Source organism: Crassostrea angulata, chromosome 4 (genome assembly GCF_025612915.1).
Source record: "Crassostrea angulata isolate pt1a10 chromosome 4, ASM2561291v2, whole genome shotgun sequence".
NCBI classification, from domain to species: domain Eukaryota; kingdom Metazoa; phylum Mollusca; class Bivalvia; order Ostreida; family Ostreidae; genus Magallana; species Magallana angulata.
The window spans coordinates 27,485,272-27,503,602 of record NC_069114.1 but is presented as its reverse complement, the minus strand read 5'-3'; the positions used below and the strand labels follow the sequence as shown (position 1 = coordinate 27,503,602).

Here is an 18,331-nt window from a genome sequence, read left to right as displayed (position 1 = left end):
TAATTTAGCAGGAGAGAGGTCACCAGATACTTGACATGAATATAGATCTTGATGCAAAGCAGAGAGTTGTATTTGTTTGAGTGTTTAATGTATAAGGGCCTGTTTTGGGTTAAATTTAAGGGTTTTTTTCTAAATCAAGAACAAGCCTTAAATTATACAGTAACTGTGTTTCTTTTTCAATAATTTGATGTCAGTTGTTGCCTCTGGGGTCCATAAATATGTTTATTCTATGTCTACATCAAAGAGTTGATGTGCCAGTAAAATAACAATACACTGTGAAGTGACACTTACAAAGCCTAGCTGTCTGTTATTATTTATTTGCAAGATTCTTTCCAATAAGGAAGTCATCTTTACTATATTGCCTACAAATGTAAAGACTTTCAACTACTTCTATTTGGCAGAATGCTTCATGTTAAATAAAGGGAAAACCGTTAGAGAGTACAATTTACTAGACTATTTTGGTTGCGTGATAATGTAATTTACATTGATCATTGTAAAACTGTTTTGGCCGTTATCCACTCATCAGCCAATGGGAGTATTACTTATTGATGAGTGTATTCTCTGTGGAGCTATGTCTATTGCCAGCTTGCAACACCTCACAGTGCCAGAGCTGTGTATACTCTGACTGTGATGTTCCGATAAAGACCCGGGCCTAAAAATGCCCAAAAGGTGGCACCTAATACCTAAAAGGTTGTTCCAGATACCCATAGGTGGTACCTCAAACCCAAAGGTAGAGCTGTCCTTCAGTCTGTTTGGTTCCTATGTTGATAGCACAAGTTCCTGACAGAGCAAAGCACAACATTGGTTATGTTTAATTGGTACATTATGTATTACGGAATGGAATTGAATTTAATAGGGAAAAAAATGCTAGGAAATTGTTATTGTGATGGTTTTATTTGGAGTATTTATCATCATTTCCTGCAGTGTTTTTTTTTTTAATTTCATTCATAGTGGTACTTTCGGAAAAACAAGTCCTCCACATGGAGATTTAGAAATGGCCTTGCTAATAAATGGCAGTCTATTTTGTTGTTTGAGTGTTGTGTAAACTGCAGCTATAGATATATGGTAGTTTTTGTTTAGATGTAGTATAAGGGCACTAAATTTTTTTTCCTATAAGTAAGAACAACTTGAGAAGTAAACACTTGAACTGATGCTAATGAATTGTACACAAGGATGCATAAATTAGGTGGAGTTCACAGGCAAGTTTAGGTCAGGTACTTAACCTATGTTGAATCAATCTTGAACACTCTGCTGGTATTTGTAATCGTACAATCTTAACATTCGCCTGATAATGGCCCATTTCTTTTTGGCAGATGACTTCAATTTAAAGACTGAAGTTGCTTCTCCCATTTTAACCAATTAGACAGTTGAAGAGACCCCCTGGTATGTTTTCACCCAGTTTCTCTCACACCCCTGAGATCCCTTGATCCCCCCACCTGTCTGTGTGTGGAAGCTGTGGGTCAGTGACTTGGAGTGTTTTTCGTGTTTCCATTGCTTTGATGCTGACTGATCTCTCTCAATCTGCTCATGTAAACTACTCTGTATCAGAGAAATCTTTAATGTTTAGAAGAAGCCCTTAATTAATGAGTCACCTACTTCCCAGAGTAGAAAGTGCAGGACGGGGGAGGAGGCTGCACTAGAGTTTATATCAACCCTCCCAGCTAACACTACTTGTTGCACCCACCGAACAAGTTGTTAGCTGAGAAAGCACATAAAAAGAGCTGTGTTTGATGTAGTACAGTACACAAGTTTGTTACTACAAACTGTACAGCTGTAGTTTTGTTTTCATTCATTTCTCCACAAGAAGCTCCTGTTAGAAAGATTTGGGTTGTGAGTGTAATGCGAGATCTTTAGGGGCGATTTCCTGGAGAGATGTGTTGTATCACAGAAACGCATGTTGTTCCCCAAGATAGGGAATCATGTAAAGTCAGATGGTTCAGAAAAAACCCCAAAACAAGTCCAATGCACACAGCAGCATCACATTTGGTTGATATTTGGTTTGGTGAAAACTCATCTGAATTGTTTTTCTTTATATTTCAGGGATCCAAGGAAAATAATTCTAAAGAAAGGGTCAACTGGTCTTGGCTTCAACATCGTTGGAGGGGAGAATGGGGAGGGGATATTTGTGTCCTTCATCCTGGCTGGTGCACCAGCGGACCTTAGCGGGGAACTACGGAGGGGCGACCAGATCTTGTCTGTAGGTCATCTCCATATACCCCACAGGGCTGGTCAAAATGTTGACTGAAAATAAAATGGCCCAGTTCTGTGGTGTTAAATAATGCAAATGCATTAGGAGGTCAAAAACAAGTTTTGAAATAAGATACTTTGACACAGTAACTGGTTGTGATTTAAATGCAATTTTATCATGGCATTACGAATTTAATGCACAGGAAAGCATTTCTCAGCAGAACATTTCAAACCATTTATTCTTTGGCAATTTTATGAATGTGTAAAGCTGTATTGAAATATGCAGCCTAGATAAGAAGCACATGATCATGACAGTTTTTTCAATAAAATGATATGCATGTATTTGGAAATGATTAATGAATATCACAGGTGTTGCTTCAAAACAAACATATATATCTTGATAAATTCTACATTTATATTTTGCTTAGTTAACAGTTTAGACTATCTTTCAGTGGTTGACAGTTTATACTGTCTCTTTGGTTGACTGTTAAGATTACTTGGTAGTAGTTGACAATTTAGGCTGTCAGTCAGTAATTGACTCTCATGGCTATATGTGAATTGTTGACAGTTTAGGCTATCTGTCAGTGGTTGACTGTTAGACTATCTGTCAGTTGTTGACTGTTTAGGCTATCTGTCATTGACTTGTTTCATAAACTCTCTGTCAGTAGTTGACAGTTTAGGCTGTCAGTCAGTAATTGACTGTTAAAGCATCTGTTGATTGTTGACAGTTAATGTTATATGTCAGTGGTTGACTTTTTAGGCTATCTGTGAGTCAGTATTGACTGTTTAATAGACTCTCTGTTTAGGCTGTTTTGACTGTGTATCAGTGAGTGGTTAACTGTTTGGACTATGTTTTAGGTGAATGGGAAAGATCTGCTCCTGGCCACCCACGAGGAGGCAGCAGGTGCCCTAAAGACGGCGGGAGACACGGTGGAACTGGTGGTCCAATATAGACCTGATGGTAAACTGTTTCCACGGTCTCAATAGCAATTAGAAACTATCCTACTGAATACTTTAAGTACAGTACAACAGATAATACCTGATGGTAAACTGTTTCCTGCGGTCTCAATAGCAATTAGAAACTATCCTACTGAATACTTTAAGTACTGTCAAATAGATAACTGATGGTAAGCTGTCTCCTACGGTCTCAATAGCAATTAGAAACTATCCTACTGAATACTTTAAGTATAGTACAACAGATAATACCTGATGGTAAACTGTTTCCTACGGTCTCAATAACAGTGTAGAAAGTATCCCACTGGATACTTCAAGTACAGTCCAACAGATAATGTGAATCTCTGAAGAATACTACAAGATTTCGTTCCTATATTCATTGACTATTACCTTGAATACTAAAAAACACAGCTCAACAAATTAGTTGAAAATATGAAGTCAAATGAAGAATGCTACAAATTTCGCTACATCATTTATTGAACACTATTTGTAAACATTCAGAATATTTAGAATGTTCATGATGTTGCTTGAATTTGTTCTACACAGAATACAACAGATTTGAGGCCAAAATACAGGACCTGCGAGAGCAGATGATGAATACAAGCACAGGCAGTTTACGCACCACCCAAAAGAGGACTCTCTATGTCAGGTAAGGTCCAAAGGTCAGCTCTTGTAGTATTGATTGATTTTAAAGATTGATAGCTGAAAGCTTTTTATTTCTACATTTACCGCTACCCGTATGTCCACATTAAAAACAATACATTAGATGTTAGTATATCTGAGTAACCCTTATAAAATTGAGTTAATTTTTATTACAGAGCATTGTTCGATTACGAACCAACAAAAGACAGCGGTTTGCCCAGTAAAGGCTTAGCTTTTAAATATGGGGATATTCTTCACGTAACAAACGCAAGCGACGATGAATGGTGGCAGGCCCGATATGTGACGCCCGACGGGGAGGAGGAGGGAATGGGAATCATTCCAAGCAAAAAACGGTACGTACAAGTCACATAGCATCAAGTTCATTGGTTGGGTCTGACTGTGCATCATTGCCTCAATTTCTTTGTTGTTATCATACCAATGCCATACTTTTCACATGATATAAATTTGGGGTTTTGTACTTTGGAAAAAATGTACCAAATTTTGTTATATTACAAAGTACTCTTCCATTGTCAAGCCTTGAGATTTGAGTTTTGTGGATTTGTTTTTTCCTATAAATCACTGCTCCATTTATATTCTATCATGGATGAAAGTTTGATATTAATCATGTTTTATTATATTTTTACAGGGTAGACCGAAAAGAAAGAGCAAGGTTAAAAAATGTCAAGTTTACTGGCAAAACAAGTGAAAAGGTAAAGGATATTTATATTCACGGCATAGAATTTCAATTATCATCAAGCAATCTCCATGAGATTACATTTAACAGTAGATGATTGAATGCATATCCCACAACTCTGGATTCTGTATATGTTAAATGTCTCAGTTTAAAGAGAAAAAAGGAAATTGCCTGTACAATCATCTTCCATTTTTTGCTCACAGACAAATGGAAATGTGCAACATATGAATGCAAATGAGAAGAAAAAGAAGAATTTCTCATTCTCCAAACGGTTCCCCTTCATGAAGAGCAAGGACCATGCAGTGGGCGAGGATATCAGTGCTGATGAGCGTAAGTAATTAACCGTAGGGTAGCAAATGCATGTCTGGGGTCCACCCCACAACCAACTTTTCTCTCGATCCTCCCAAATATTTGAAGATTTTTTATCCCAGTGTTAAACCATGATAGATTTTTAAAATTCAATATAGAAGACCTTTTAGTGTATAACGGATTTGTTTTTCCTCCCTCTTTCTAGTGATGGTCAGAAAAATGTAGAGATTATTATAGATGATTTTTGCAGTGACAGTAATTTTGTTTCTCTGTTGTTTTCATTGTAGCTGAAGGTAATTTTTTTGTGTAGTTACTGTTTTCTTGCTTTGCTTCTGTAAAACGTTCTGCCTTTAGTACTATCAGTGTTGAGTAGACGTGTAAAATGTACTCAAGTCAACTGTCTATTTCCAGACAATCTCTGGTGCATTTTACATCACTGTTGTGAATTTTTTGCTATTTTGAGTCATTTCCTGATCTGTATCAGGAAATCTATGTTGAACTTTAATCTATTATAAAATCATTGATGTTAATTATAATGTGTCCTTTTTAAATCCACTTTTCATGTTTTTCTTTTTGAACTCTTCCAAAATTATACATGTATGAAAGAAAGTAACATTTAATTGAAAAAAACCCACAAATTAATGAATACGAAAATGAAATCAATTTACATCAATGATTTTGTTGTAGCTGTGTTAGCTTCTGTAGGTTTGTCTTTGATAAAACTATGCTACACTCAATAAAACTGCTATTCAGATGAGAAGCACTAACCGTACATTATTATGGGGAAACTCTAGTGATAAACACTAACCAATAAACAATCATTTACTCTTACATAAGTATGGGGAACTCGTATGATAATCACTCGTATTAGAATGGGGAATTGGATGATGAGCACTTATCATCCTTAAATCAGTATGGTGCAATGGAAAATACCACTTATTTTATATTATTTGACTATATTTTAACTGCAAAAGAACATATTGGAGTGTATTATACATGTATTATGTTTTAGGCTAGAAGTCATCATTATACATTTTCTCAATTATCTGCCTCGCACTTTTAAAATACTTTGACATGTTATCGATATTTCTGAGATGTACAAAAGTTTGACAATTTTTTTGTTAAAGTTCCAAAAGGTTGATGTTAGTAGTAAAAGTCTTGATATTTTTATTTTGTAAGCAAGAAGCTCTTGTGGAAGGAAATAGCTCTTAATTTATCAGTTAGCCACACACACACACACGTAGTGGTGATAAACTAAGAAAGATCAAAACCCTGCGTTCACTTCATACTTCATTGATTTAAGCTTTTTTACTCGCTCAAAATAGTTTTTATGATATATGTGTTTGTAGTTTTCCATCAGTATAGACGATAATCATTAATAATTTAAGTTTTCTTTTGTATTTGAATTGATAGTTTTCATTAATAATAAGTTTGTGAATTTTTTCAAGCATTAATTTGATTTCAATGCTGCCTAGCAACCATGTGTTGCCTGGTAACCTGCATGCTATTTCTGTCGTTCTGTAATATTGTGCATGGAGTGTTGACCCTAGTTTGATTTTGTTCTCAGGTGGTGCCGACAGTGAGGCTAGCTATCGTAAGTACAACAGTTGTCTGTCTGTCTGTTAACAGCCATTGATTTTGTTTTAATCAACAACTGTAACTATTTTCCTGATAAATCTGCAAAACAAACATATTTATGATAAACATAAATTTTTTTTTAATGAAAATTTATATCTCAAATGCTAGATACTGTATATTGGGAAAGTTTGCATCTGTTAATTTGTCATTCCATTTGCTGCTATTGTTAGTGGGCATATTTAAAATGAGACTGGCTTATTCATTTTCGGAATTTTTGCTCTCTCTTGACATTGAAAAAAGAAAAATAATTTGATAAAAGGAGCATTTTGTGAAAATAGTGAATTTCACATTGTTTCAAAACCCCCCAAAAGTAACCTTATATACAGTATACAAATAACATCAACAATACAACATTATGTTTGTAAGTCATTATTAATATTAATATTTTACTTTATTAGGTGGTGATGAACCAATCCTTTCCTATGAAGCTGTTGTTCAACAGGAATGTAAGTAACTTTACCTCTTGATTAATCTCCGATTTGAAGCTATTATCAGTCAGATATATAACCTGCTTTTCCTTGTGTTTACAGTAAAGTACACCCGACCAGTCATCATCTTGGGACCGCTGAAGGACAGAATCAATGATGACCTCATCTCAGAATTCCCAGACAAATTCGGAAGTTGTGTCCCTCGTAAGTATTGGGTTTTTGTAAGGTTTTCCGAACGAAGAAGCCAAATGTACAATATAAGCAGTTAATTTCCTATATTTAAGAAGCATTTAACAGTACTAAGGATTCAACCAGAAAAAAAAAATTTAAACCTAAGTGTTAAATATGAGGGAAAATAGAAGACTTATGAGCATTGTTATATGTTTGAATAGTGGAGTTGAGGTCTTAATGTGATTTTCCATTGTATAGATACAACACGACCCAGGCGTGACTATGAGGCAGACGGCAGAGACTACCACTTTGTGGACTCGCGGGAACAAATGGAGCGTGACATCCAGAATCACTTGTTCATTGAAGCAGGACAGTACAATGAGAACTTGTACGGAACCAGTGTAGCTTCTGTCAAAGAAGTTGCAGAGAAGGTGGGTGGTGGAAAAGGGAGCTGGTCTTAGGTAGAATTGTTGTCTGACGTCATGATCTGGGCATGTGCTGTGGAATCATTAGATTTCATGGTGGCTCAATTTTCGTGGAATTTGTGGGTACCTCTTAACCACTAATTAACATCATCCACGAATTTTTAGATTTTGGTTATTAAGTCATTCTTCCTTTTGTATGTATAAGAAAATACACGAAGTTATGTCCCCACAACCTGTGAAATTCAGCAATCCTTGAAAATTAATGATTCCACAGTATTAGGTTTAAAGGTTGTGTGATCTGCAACTGTACAGACAATGGGAGCTAGCATTATGAATATTTTATACAAAAAGAGAATGAAATACACGTTCACTGTGCCAAAATGTTGAAAAACCAAAGATGGGATATGATAATTCAGAATTGACTTTATTTTCCAGAAATAAGAGGCACAGGTCATTCACATTGATAATTACATCACATTGACTAGATTTAAAATTAGATAGTCCAGTTTGGTTTTAAAAAAAAATGTTCAGAATTTTCAACTCTAACATACTCCATGCTTACATTAGAATAAATCTGTTTCATGAGCCAAAATTTTTGTTACTTAATTGTAATAATTGTTCCAATTTAGAGTCATGAATATTAACTTTTTGTCGATTTTCTTACAGGGAAAGCACTGCATCCTCGATGTGAGCGGCAATGCCATTAAGAGGCTACAAGTAGCAGGACTATACCCTGTCGCCATACTTATCAAACCAAAGTCCATAGAATCCATTATGTAAGTACTTCAACAATACCACATCATACAATATACTTGTTTGTATGTTAGACTCTCTCATCTCTTGCATGCTTAGACTCTCTGAGCTCTAAGAACGGAAGAAGAATAAATATTTCTTAAAAAGTATTCCATTGGCTTTCTATACATTTAAATCAGTGGTGTCGGAATTTCTCATGGTAAAAAAAAAAAGAGAGTAAATATTGAGGATATGTACATATTTTCAACAGGAAAGAAAACATTTGGTATGCATGGCAGTTTACTTCTCTCACTGTTGATCCTTTGTTTGGAGTGATACTTTTAACACACTGTAAAACTCTTTCCAAATCATGAGTAAAGCTTTTAAAAAGTGGAGTTAAAAAAAACAGTTTTCAATGGTATATTTCATACCTTTTAAATGCCATGTACATATGCATTTTCATTATTTTTCAAGTTCAAATTTTGTTACCAAGAAGATCTTAAAGATGTTGGAAATTTTGAAAAAGCATCTTTGGTATCCAGTCTTGATCTGCTTACTCTCATAGCATCCAATATTGATACACAGAATTATCATTTTCTAAATACACATTATCCAGTGTATATGTTCTGTGTGTTTTCTAAAAGTCCATGAAATTAATAATATGCATTTAACATTTGTATTAACGTCAGTCCATTTGTATCAATGTGATCATAGGTAAACCATTATCCACAAAAGCCGACATAATGGTTTTGGCTTCATGTAACACTGTTGGTTCTTAAAATCTTCACTCCTAGAAAAAAAACCAAACAAATGGCCTAACCTGTTGTGTTGGGATTAGATGTAAAGAAAATTTCTGAACTGACTTATTTTTACTGGTTAATGAACAACAAATTGTAGAAATTAGATTATCTTTGTTGTTATTAGAGTTTTTTTTGGCTTAAATGGTTGTAACTTGGTATGGGTGTTGCATGAAGTTTGAGCTTCATTCATTAATATGTACTTCTTAACATGGTATGGATGGAGATTTATTTTGGATGATGTTTATTATGCTTTTATATATCTTTTTATTGATGCTCTCTCTCTCCCTCTTTTTTTCTCTCACTTTCGTGTCGTTTTATACCATCATTATTTATTAATTTGGACTTGTATATTTTAGGGATATGAACAAGAGAATAACAGAAGAACAAGCAAGGTTGACATATGAAAGAACCATGAAATTGGAGCAAGAGTTCGGAGAATACTTTACTGGTAATTTAAATACAGTCAAACTTTGTTATCTCGAACTAGATGGGACTGTTTAAAAACTTCGAGATATCCGAGTATTTGAGATATTGAGGGTAAAATACTTTAAAAAATAAGTTGTTGGGACTTAAAAATCACTTCAATATATCCATTGTATTCGAGGTATCAGTGTTTGAGATATCAAAGTTCAACTGTACTTACTGGTAAATTACATTGTCATGCATCCTTAGATGACATCTTTTTGTTTCTGCAATGTTCAATTTTTCACTTTATGTGCAATCTTTTTTATAAAGCAGATTAAAAAATTATGCAGAAATTATGTTAGAGATTGTGTGCTGTTAAAATTCACCATTTTTTTTTTTTTTTCAAAATTTGCAACACATAAAAAATGCCCCAGATATAAGGTTTAAGATAATAACACTACCAACTTGGTGAAGGCTGCAATGTATTTATTATTTGACTTGCAAATTATAATGTCAGGGATTTTGAGGGGAAAATTGTATCATTAACTTATTAATTACATCATCTTTGTCAGGGATATATTGCTTAATATTTCACAAGTAAATAACATTATGTCAGCGTTAAGGCTACATTTTCTAGTGTTGTACGTTAATTCTACAGAATAACTAAACAGCAAAAAAAATTTTTACATAGAAATACTTGAATGCCATGGTTTGAGAGCAGTGATTTCTTTTTCAGCTGTTGTGCAGGGGGATACGGCGAACGAGATCTATGCAAAGGTGAAGGAAGTGATCCGTGACCAGTCTGGTCCCACCATCTGGGTACCAGCCAAGGAGAAGTTATGAGCGGTCAAGCGGATCGTCGAGTGGAAACTGTTGCAGATCAGCCCTTGCTCAGTGATAGTCTAACTGCCATTGAACTGTGACATTCTTACCAAATCGTGTGTGACGAAGCAGGCCAAGGGGAACTTATCTACAAACCTGGGCAGGCAATAGATTTATTTATTGGAGTTTATGTTTTTTACTGTGAATGTATCATTATTTTTTCATCTTCGATCATGCATTTCACCTGTGTGACTTTGTTCATGTGCGATTAGGTCAGAGTGGCCATTGATTGTATGGAAACGAAAGCCAAATGTCTTGTAAAGGGTCTTATTTGAAATAATCAAAAGGGTTGAGCAAGCAAATTTTTGGGTGGTTAATTCAATAATCAGGTATATAAGGAAAGATATTGCAGGAACTTAATCAAGTATTGATTGATACTGAATTTTTAACAGAATGTTGATAATCAAGTGTTGCCAATTGTGATAGAATTTGTATATATATATATACATATTATGATAGGAAGATTGATTATTGAATAATACCTTGGAGAATTTTAATATTGTAATATATATAAAGTGATTTTATGGTGAAGATGTTCATGTTACCCCCGTTGATTTAGACATATTTTACTGACAACATTTTATATGTACCGTAGCACTGACCACGATGCAGTATATATCTGTACTTTGTGTTAGCTTCCAGTGTTATCAGCTGTACAGTACCCAGGCCTGTCAAGGCGAGCTTCTTGTAACTGATTATAATAGACGGTTATTGAAATCAACATTCCCCAAGTATTCCAAGGTAGACCACACTCCTCTGTACAAAGGCTATTGGTTTTTTTTAATGTAGCAGCTTTTGAATTATCTGTTATTTCGAATGATTTTATAATTAAAGCGTTGTTGTATCTATTGTTGGGAGTAGGGGGATGAACTATAAACAAAAGTGCTGGGGGTGTTTATGTACGAGAAGAGCAAAGCTATTAATTCTTTTTTTTTCTAAACAAATCAATGTATGTTTGCATATCTTGGGCATTTAATGTCGAGGGGAGACCACTCACAGCCCTGTTGTTATTTTTTTTTTCTTTCGCTATTTTTTTTTTTTTTTTTTTTTTTTTTTAATTTTGTAGCTTCATTTTTCTACCTCGCTTGCCTCCTTCCACCAAAGGATGGTCAGATCTTGGTCATCCAACTGTTTGTTGCGGATTCTAAAAGGGGGAGGGGGTTATATGAAAATGAAAAAAATACCCAGTCCCAAGCACACCTCTTATGTAAAGTAATGGGTCGGGGTTTTATGTTATCCTGTTACAACTAGAAATGCACTGGAAATATTATATCTTTCCCGTTTCTTTTTATAGCTATCCAATTCTGTAACCCATGTATTCCTTTTCGCAGCTGGCTGCCATATTGTTATAATTAGAAGGGGGGATATTCTGAAATACTGTAAAAAGTTTACTAGTTTTCCATATTCTTATTTTAGACTAGACTAGGGTTTCAAAATATATTTCAATTTAGTAAAATACACGGTATTTGGAAGAATATTTTGAGTGAATATTTTGTCTTGCCATTAGGATCTGTCTGTGTTGTAAAATCATTCATTTTCCCATTGGTGAGATCGCAGTATTCTACAAGTGTCTGACAAGTTTTATCCAAAAAAAAGTCTGTTGTCGTTATCATCCATAACTCCAAACTTCTGCTGTTGGTCATTTTTTTTTTTAATGTACATTGAACTACGTCATGCTCTCATTATGAAACATTTTGATCACATTTAGATGTAGATTTGTTTTCTCAATTTTTCAAAATCAATTTATCATAACTTATATTAATTTATAATAGCACATACTGTTCTCCTCAGTGAACTTGGGATTCAATTTTATCGATTTTAATTAACTTAAATCACATAAATTCCTCAAAAGATCTCATTAAACGGCGAATCTAATGAGGTTTTAAGAAAGATAATAAGTATTGTATTGTGTATTTCAAAAGTTGCATATCTGGAATTGATAATTGGATTTATTGTAACATAACAGGAAATTAAGCCACTTTGATAGAATAAGCAATGCAACCACCAAGTTGATCTACTGTCTTGTTAAATTTTTTTTTATTTTAACTTGTAAACAAACAAATCTGTATTTTATTTTTTACAAGATATGAAGATTTGCTTGCTTTCCATTGTGCATGTATATTTGATAAATTGATAATAGACAATATGCTTGTCAATTGATAAGATTGACTTAATTCAGGAGTCATTTACCAAGGAAAAATAGTATATCATTAATATAAATTAAAAAAAAAAATACTTGTTAAAAAACTAGAGTTTGTTATTCTTTCATGCCTGGTAACTAGAAGGCTGACTTTGAGGCCATTGTACTTGTGCTTGGCCTTCAACTTGATTTGTCCATAAAATGGAGTTATAAATTGGCATGGTGAAATGTCATCTCTTGGATGTAGGAATATATATATTTCCACATTAGTAACAGCTGCTGATTTCCTGATGAATTGCACATGAGTTTTGTTGTGAATACCAGTTGACAGTTTCATGGTTTTATAGGAGGAAGGTTTGAATTATTTTGGTCAAATCATGAACATGCATGTATTTGTTACTTGTACACACAGAAAAAGAAAACAAATAAGTGCACACCTGCGAACATCCTATCAAAGCATCATGAACAAATTTGGGAAGCCTTTGTGTGTGAAAGCAAATTGGGTTAAATTTGACATGCAATTTATAGATGTAGCAATGTTGAGGTGAGCAGTCATACCTCCCATCTCAGATTAAAGGGAATTTGAAAATAATTTTTTCCCCACCAATTTTTGATCGAAATAAAATTAATAAGATGGAAGAGTTTGTACAACAGTTTGCCTTAGATGGATCAAAGTGTTGCAGAAGCCATAGAAGATTTTTTGGAAAAAAGTCCATTTTATACCCTTTCTAAATTCACCAATATAGATAACTCTGTAATGATTATGCATAAATATGTCCCGATACCAGTTGAAAGCAGCTTCATCGATTGGAATTTTTTGAAAGAACATTATGCAAAAATGCATACTGTTTTCTTATCTATAAAACAAAATAACCTTGTCTGGAATTTAGAGGCATCAAATTAATGGCCATCTAAAGATTTCAGAAATTTTATTAAACACTACCCATCATGTAAAGTACCTGCATGGTTTAACTCTAGTTTTGAATATACTATAAAGTATCATTTTATATTACTTGAATATGGTAAACTGCCAGTTTAGCTGCTTTAGCAACAGTAAAACCAGTCTATATTTTACCAGTTGATGAGCACAAGGACACTGGTACTGTGACGTGTGTACTATGTAATTGTGTGAAATGTACACGTATGATGTGTAGATTAAGTAATTATTTAATAAAAAAAAAAATAAGTTGATGGAAACTAGCTCCTAGCGTTAAATTAATGGTTCTATAATTACAAGCCCGAGCCAATAAGGACTGAAGTTCAAGGATGCAATGACAGTGGCATTGTCTCTGATGAGCTATGATCCCTCAAGAACGTAAGCGTTAACTTTGTTATTACAGTATTATTTATAAGTTTCTATTTCCTTCCGACCAATGCAGTGTCTGGTCAACAACAGACTGCCTACTTTTAGTGGTACTTGTTCCACTTGGGGTATGGACACCCCCCCCCCCCCATCCTCACCCAGAGACATATATTGAACAGCATAATAGTATGTATACGTCCCTGCCTTGTCTCTACGTGTGTTTTGAGAATTTAAAAACAATTAAAAAGACTGAGTTACATGTATCACCCTTTATCTTGTTTAACTATCCCAATATGCATAAATGCATGGAAACATGTTTCTCAAATCATAAACTGGTACATGCTAGTATATGTCACTTGTACACACAGAAAACAAATATGTGTATGTGTACACCTGCAAACATCCTGTCAAAGCATCATGCTTTGCGAGGAGATTAAATTCAAAAGCCATTGTGCATGAAAGAAAATCGGTTAAATTCAACAAGCAATTCATGGATGTAGAGATAGTCATATTTCCCATCTCAGAGTAAAGGGAATGTGAAAATAAATTGTTCTTGCCAATTTTGGATTGAAATTAAATTAATAAGATGGAAGAGTTCGTACATCAGTTTGCCTTAGATGGATCAAAGTGTTGCAGAAGCCATAGAAGATTTTTTGCAAACCCATGTCAAACCATTCACCCGTCAAATTTCACCAATACAGATAACTCTGTAATGACTATGCATAAACATGTCTCCATAACAGATGAAGGCGACTTCATTCAATGGGAATTTTTTTAAAAAACATTATGCAAAAATGCATACTGTTTTCTTATTTAGAAAACAAATTAACCTTGCCAGGAATTTAGAGGCATCAAATTAATGGCCATCTAAAGATTTCAGGAACTTTTATTAAGCACTGCCCATCATATAAAGTACCAGCATGGTTTAACTCTAGTTTTGAATATACTATAAAGTATCATCTTATATTTCTTGAATATGGTAAATTGGCAGTTTAGCTGCTTTAGCAACAGTTTATATTTTACCAGTTGATGAGCACTAGGATTTTGGTACTGTGATGCGTGTACTATGTAATTGTGTGAAATGTACACGTATGTTGTGTAGATTAAGGTAGCTCCATACTCGTAAAATTCTCTGAGGAAAGTTGAAAAACTGAACTGATTTCGACTTAATAGACTTAAATGTCATCAATTGTTAGAAAAAATATACATGTCATCACACTTTTTAAGATGCCAGATAAACATAAACTAAAGCATATTTTAGCATTAGAAAAATGTTTTTTTTTTTGTTAAAAGTAAAATCTTGTAGGCAGAAATTTGTTTTTCTTCTTTAATTTTAATGTCAACTTTATCAGAAAACTAAAATTACAAAAATATTCTAAAATTAATCGTTGGAATAAGAAAAACAATAGCATTTAGACATACAACTGAGAGAAAAGTCAGAAAAAGAGTTATTTCCCCTTTGCATAGATAAAATATATAAAAATTTGGAAATTTAATATAAAATTAAGTGCGAAAATATCTTGAACCTACCAATAATTCTAATTACACCCATGTGATTATATTCACATAAAATAAATAAAACTATCTTGCACAATTTTTAAAGAATTCAAAGTTTTACAAAAAAGTGTGACGTCACAGAACACTGGATCTACTTTAAGTAATTATTTAATTTAAAAAAATAATAAGTTGATGGAAACTAGCTCGTAGCGTTAAATAAATGTTTCTATTATTACAAGCCCGAGCCAACAAAGACTGAAGTTCAAGGATGCAATGTCAGTGTCATTGTCTCTGATGAGCTGTAATCCCTCAAGAACGTAAGTGTTGACATACAGCATTATTTAAAAGTTTCTATTTCCTTCCGGTCAACAACCAGACTGCCTTCTTTTAGTGGTACTTGTTCCACTTGGGGTATGGACACCCCCCCCCCCTCCCATCCTCACCCAGATACGTCCCTGCCTCGCCTCTTCAGGTGTTTTGAGAATAAAAAAAAAATTAAAATGGCTTAGCTGTAACACCCCTTTTTCTTGTTTAACTATCCCAATGTGCATAAATGCATAATATTTAATCGATAATGGAGCATAAATGCATAATATTTAATCGATAATGGAGCCTATAAGTCTATACGAACTAGTTTTGAAAATTGCGTTTTTCGAATGACTATAATGAAAAAAGCTCTTTAATGCTGTGTGTTGAAAAAACGCGATTTTAATAACAAAAATAAATGGCTGTGACTTGTGTGTGTACTGGTTGCACAGACTTGTTTGCCTGTTGACAGCTACAAGTAAACATCATATTTATGAAGCTATTGATAAAATTTTACATTATTATATATTCGCCAAAATGTCGACAAGATTTAATCTTTATCTACTTGATATTTAATGTTCGGGAATATCTTGTGAAATTCTACATCACATTTGAAACTTTACAAAAGTCAACCCCTTTTCCCTTCTCATGCATTAAAAGTTTCATCAACGTTTACGCTTATGAATAAAATTAACCCATTCAATTTTCTTTTACGTACACTAAAATGTAGTAATAAATGTTACATAAATAGAACAGTTTTGTAACGCGTAATAAAGGATATATTAACCGAAAACGTCTCTCCTTTGAAGTTTTGTCGACGCAGTAGATCCATCCAAGCACGCAAAGTTCTCCGTCCCCTGACATTTCGTCAGAGATATGTAAATAGTCGTTTTGGTGACGTTTTCTACCTTCCAACGCTAGCCCAGCTGGATTGGGTTGTCCGTGGCGTACGTCATTAGGCAGGTGCCCTTTTAAAATTTCTCCATACAGAAACGTAGAAGTTTTCTAAAATTACATGTGTATTAAACAAATGTACACGCACTTTTTTAAATTATATACGTATACCACGATGAATTAATTCTACAAAGAGTTAATTGATTAATAAGTTGCGAGGAAATGTGTCCGAATTTTAAGTCATATACATGTATGCATAAATCTACATTATCTAATATATAAATACAACGGTCCATGAGCACTTTTTAGAAATCATTAAAATCTACTTTTCTTATTTATGTACATTTGAATTAATCTATGGAGACCTTATTTGATTTATGTACCAGAAAAAAAGAAGAAATACGTCATGTGTAAAATCACAAAGGTTTGAGCGCAAAATTAAAAAAAATATATTAGTAATGGTTAAATAACTAAAAGCGAATTTATTATAAAAATAGAGCGTTACAAAATAATTTCAGTTACCGAAAAACGATCCGTCTATGTCGAATTTGTTAACCAACTTTATGAGCTCAAGTGGTTTTCGTATTATTAGCTCACCTGAGCTGAAAGCTCAAGTGAGCTATTCTGATCACATTTTGCCTGTCGTCCGTCTGTCTGTCCGTCCGTCTGTCCGTCTGTCTGTAAACTTTTCACATTTTCAACATCGTCTCAAGAACCACTGGGCCAATTTCAACCAAACTTGGCACAAAGCATCCATAGATTAAGGGGGGTTAAATTTGTGAAAATTAAGGGAGATAATTAGGAATTTATGAAAATTTTCGAGAAATTTTCAAAAATCTTCTTCTCATGAACCATAAGACCAGGAAAGCTGAAACTTGTGTGGAAGCATCATCAGGTAGTGTAGATTCTAATTTGTGAAAATCATGACCCCCGAGGGTAGGGTGGGGCCACAATGGGGGGTCGAAGTTTAACATAGGAATATACAGAGTAAATCTTTTAAAATCTTCTTCTCATGAACCATAAGACCAGGAAAGCTGAAACTTGTGTGGAAGCATCCTCAGGTAGTGTAGATTCAAAGTTGTGAAAATCATGACCCCCGAGGTTAGGGTGGGGCCACAATTGGGGGTCGAAATTTAACATAGGAATATATAGAGTAAATCTTTAAAAATCATCTTCTCAAAAACTAATCAGCCAGGAAAGCTGAAACTTGTATGGAAGCATCCTCAGGTAGTGTAGATTCTAATTTGTGAAAATCATGACCCCCAGGGGTAGGATGGGGCCACAATGGGGGGGGTCGAAGTTTTACATAGGAATATACAGAGTAAATCTTTCAAAATCTTCTTCTCAGAAACAAATCAGCCAGGAAAACTGAAACTTGTGTGAAAGCATCCTCAGGTAGTGTAGATACAAAGTTGTGAAAATCTTGACCCCTGGGGGTAGGGTGGGGCCACAATATGGGGTCGAAATTTTACATAGGAATATACAGAGTAAATCTTTAAAAATCATCTTCTCAGAAACTAATCAGCCAGGAAAGCTGAAACTTGTGTGGAAGCATCATCAGGTAGTGTAGATTCAAAGTTGTGAAAATCATGATCCCCGGGGGTAGGGTGAGGCCACTATGGGGTGTCGAAGTTTAACATAGGAATATATGAAGTAAATCTTTAAAAATCTTCTTCTCAGAAACTAATCAGCCAGGAAAGCTGACACTTGTGTGGAATCATCCTCAGTTAGTGTAGATTCTTAGTTGTGAAAATCATGATCCCCGGGGGTAGGGTGGGGCCACAATGGGGGATCGAAGTTTTACATAGGAATATATAGAGTAAATCTTAAAAAATCATCTTCTCAGAAACTAATCAGCCAGATGATTCTTTATAATTGTTAAGACTTTGGCCCCAGGACAATTCTTTGGCCTCACAAGAAGGTT

At 34.3% G+C, this 18,331-nt stretch overlaps 1 protein-coding gene across 1 annotated transcript in view; it reads left to right on the top strand.

The window, feature by feature from the left end:
* The window catches only part of LOC128179726 (disks large homolog 1-like), a 42,898-nt gene extending 30,384 nt beyond the window's left edge, over positions 1-12,514 (top strand). Inside the window, exons 13-25 of the mRNA XM_052847270.1 lie at positions 2,041-2,197; positions 3,046-3,148; positions 3,688-3,790; positions 3,960-4,136; positions 4,430-4,493; positions 4,681-4,807; positions 6,354-6,380; positions 6,823-6,870; positions 6,955-7,056; positions 7,282-7,454; positions 8,115-8,224; positions 9,337-9,428; positions 10,122-12,514. Of these exons, the coding sequence (XP_052703230.1) occupies positions 2,041-2,197; positions 3,046-3,148; positions 3,688-3,790; positions 3,960-4,136; positions 4,430-4,493; positions 4,681-4,807; positions 6,354-6,380; positions 6,823-6,870; positions 6,955-7,056; positions 7,282-7,454; positions 8,115-8,224; positions 9,337-9,428; positions 10,122-10,228 (1,390 nt within the window). The 3' untranslated portion in view covers positions 10,229-12,514. The remainder of the gene's footprint in view (positions 1-2,040; positions 2,198-3,045; positions 3,149-3,687; positions 3,791-3,959; positions 4,137-4,429; positions 4,494-4,680; positions 4,808-6,353; positions 6,381-6,822; positions 6,871-6,954; positions 7,057-7,281; positions 7,455-8,114; positions 8,225-9,336; positions 9,429-10,121) is intronic.
* Positions 12,515-18,331: the final 5,817 nt, after the last annotated feature.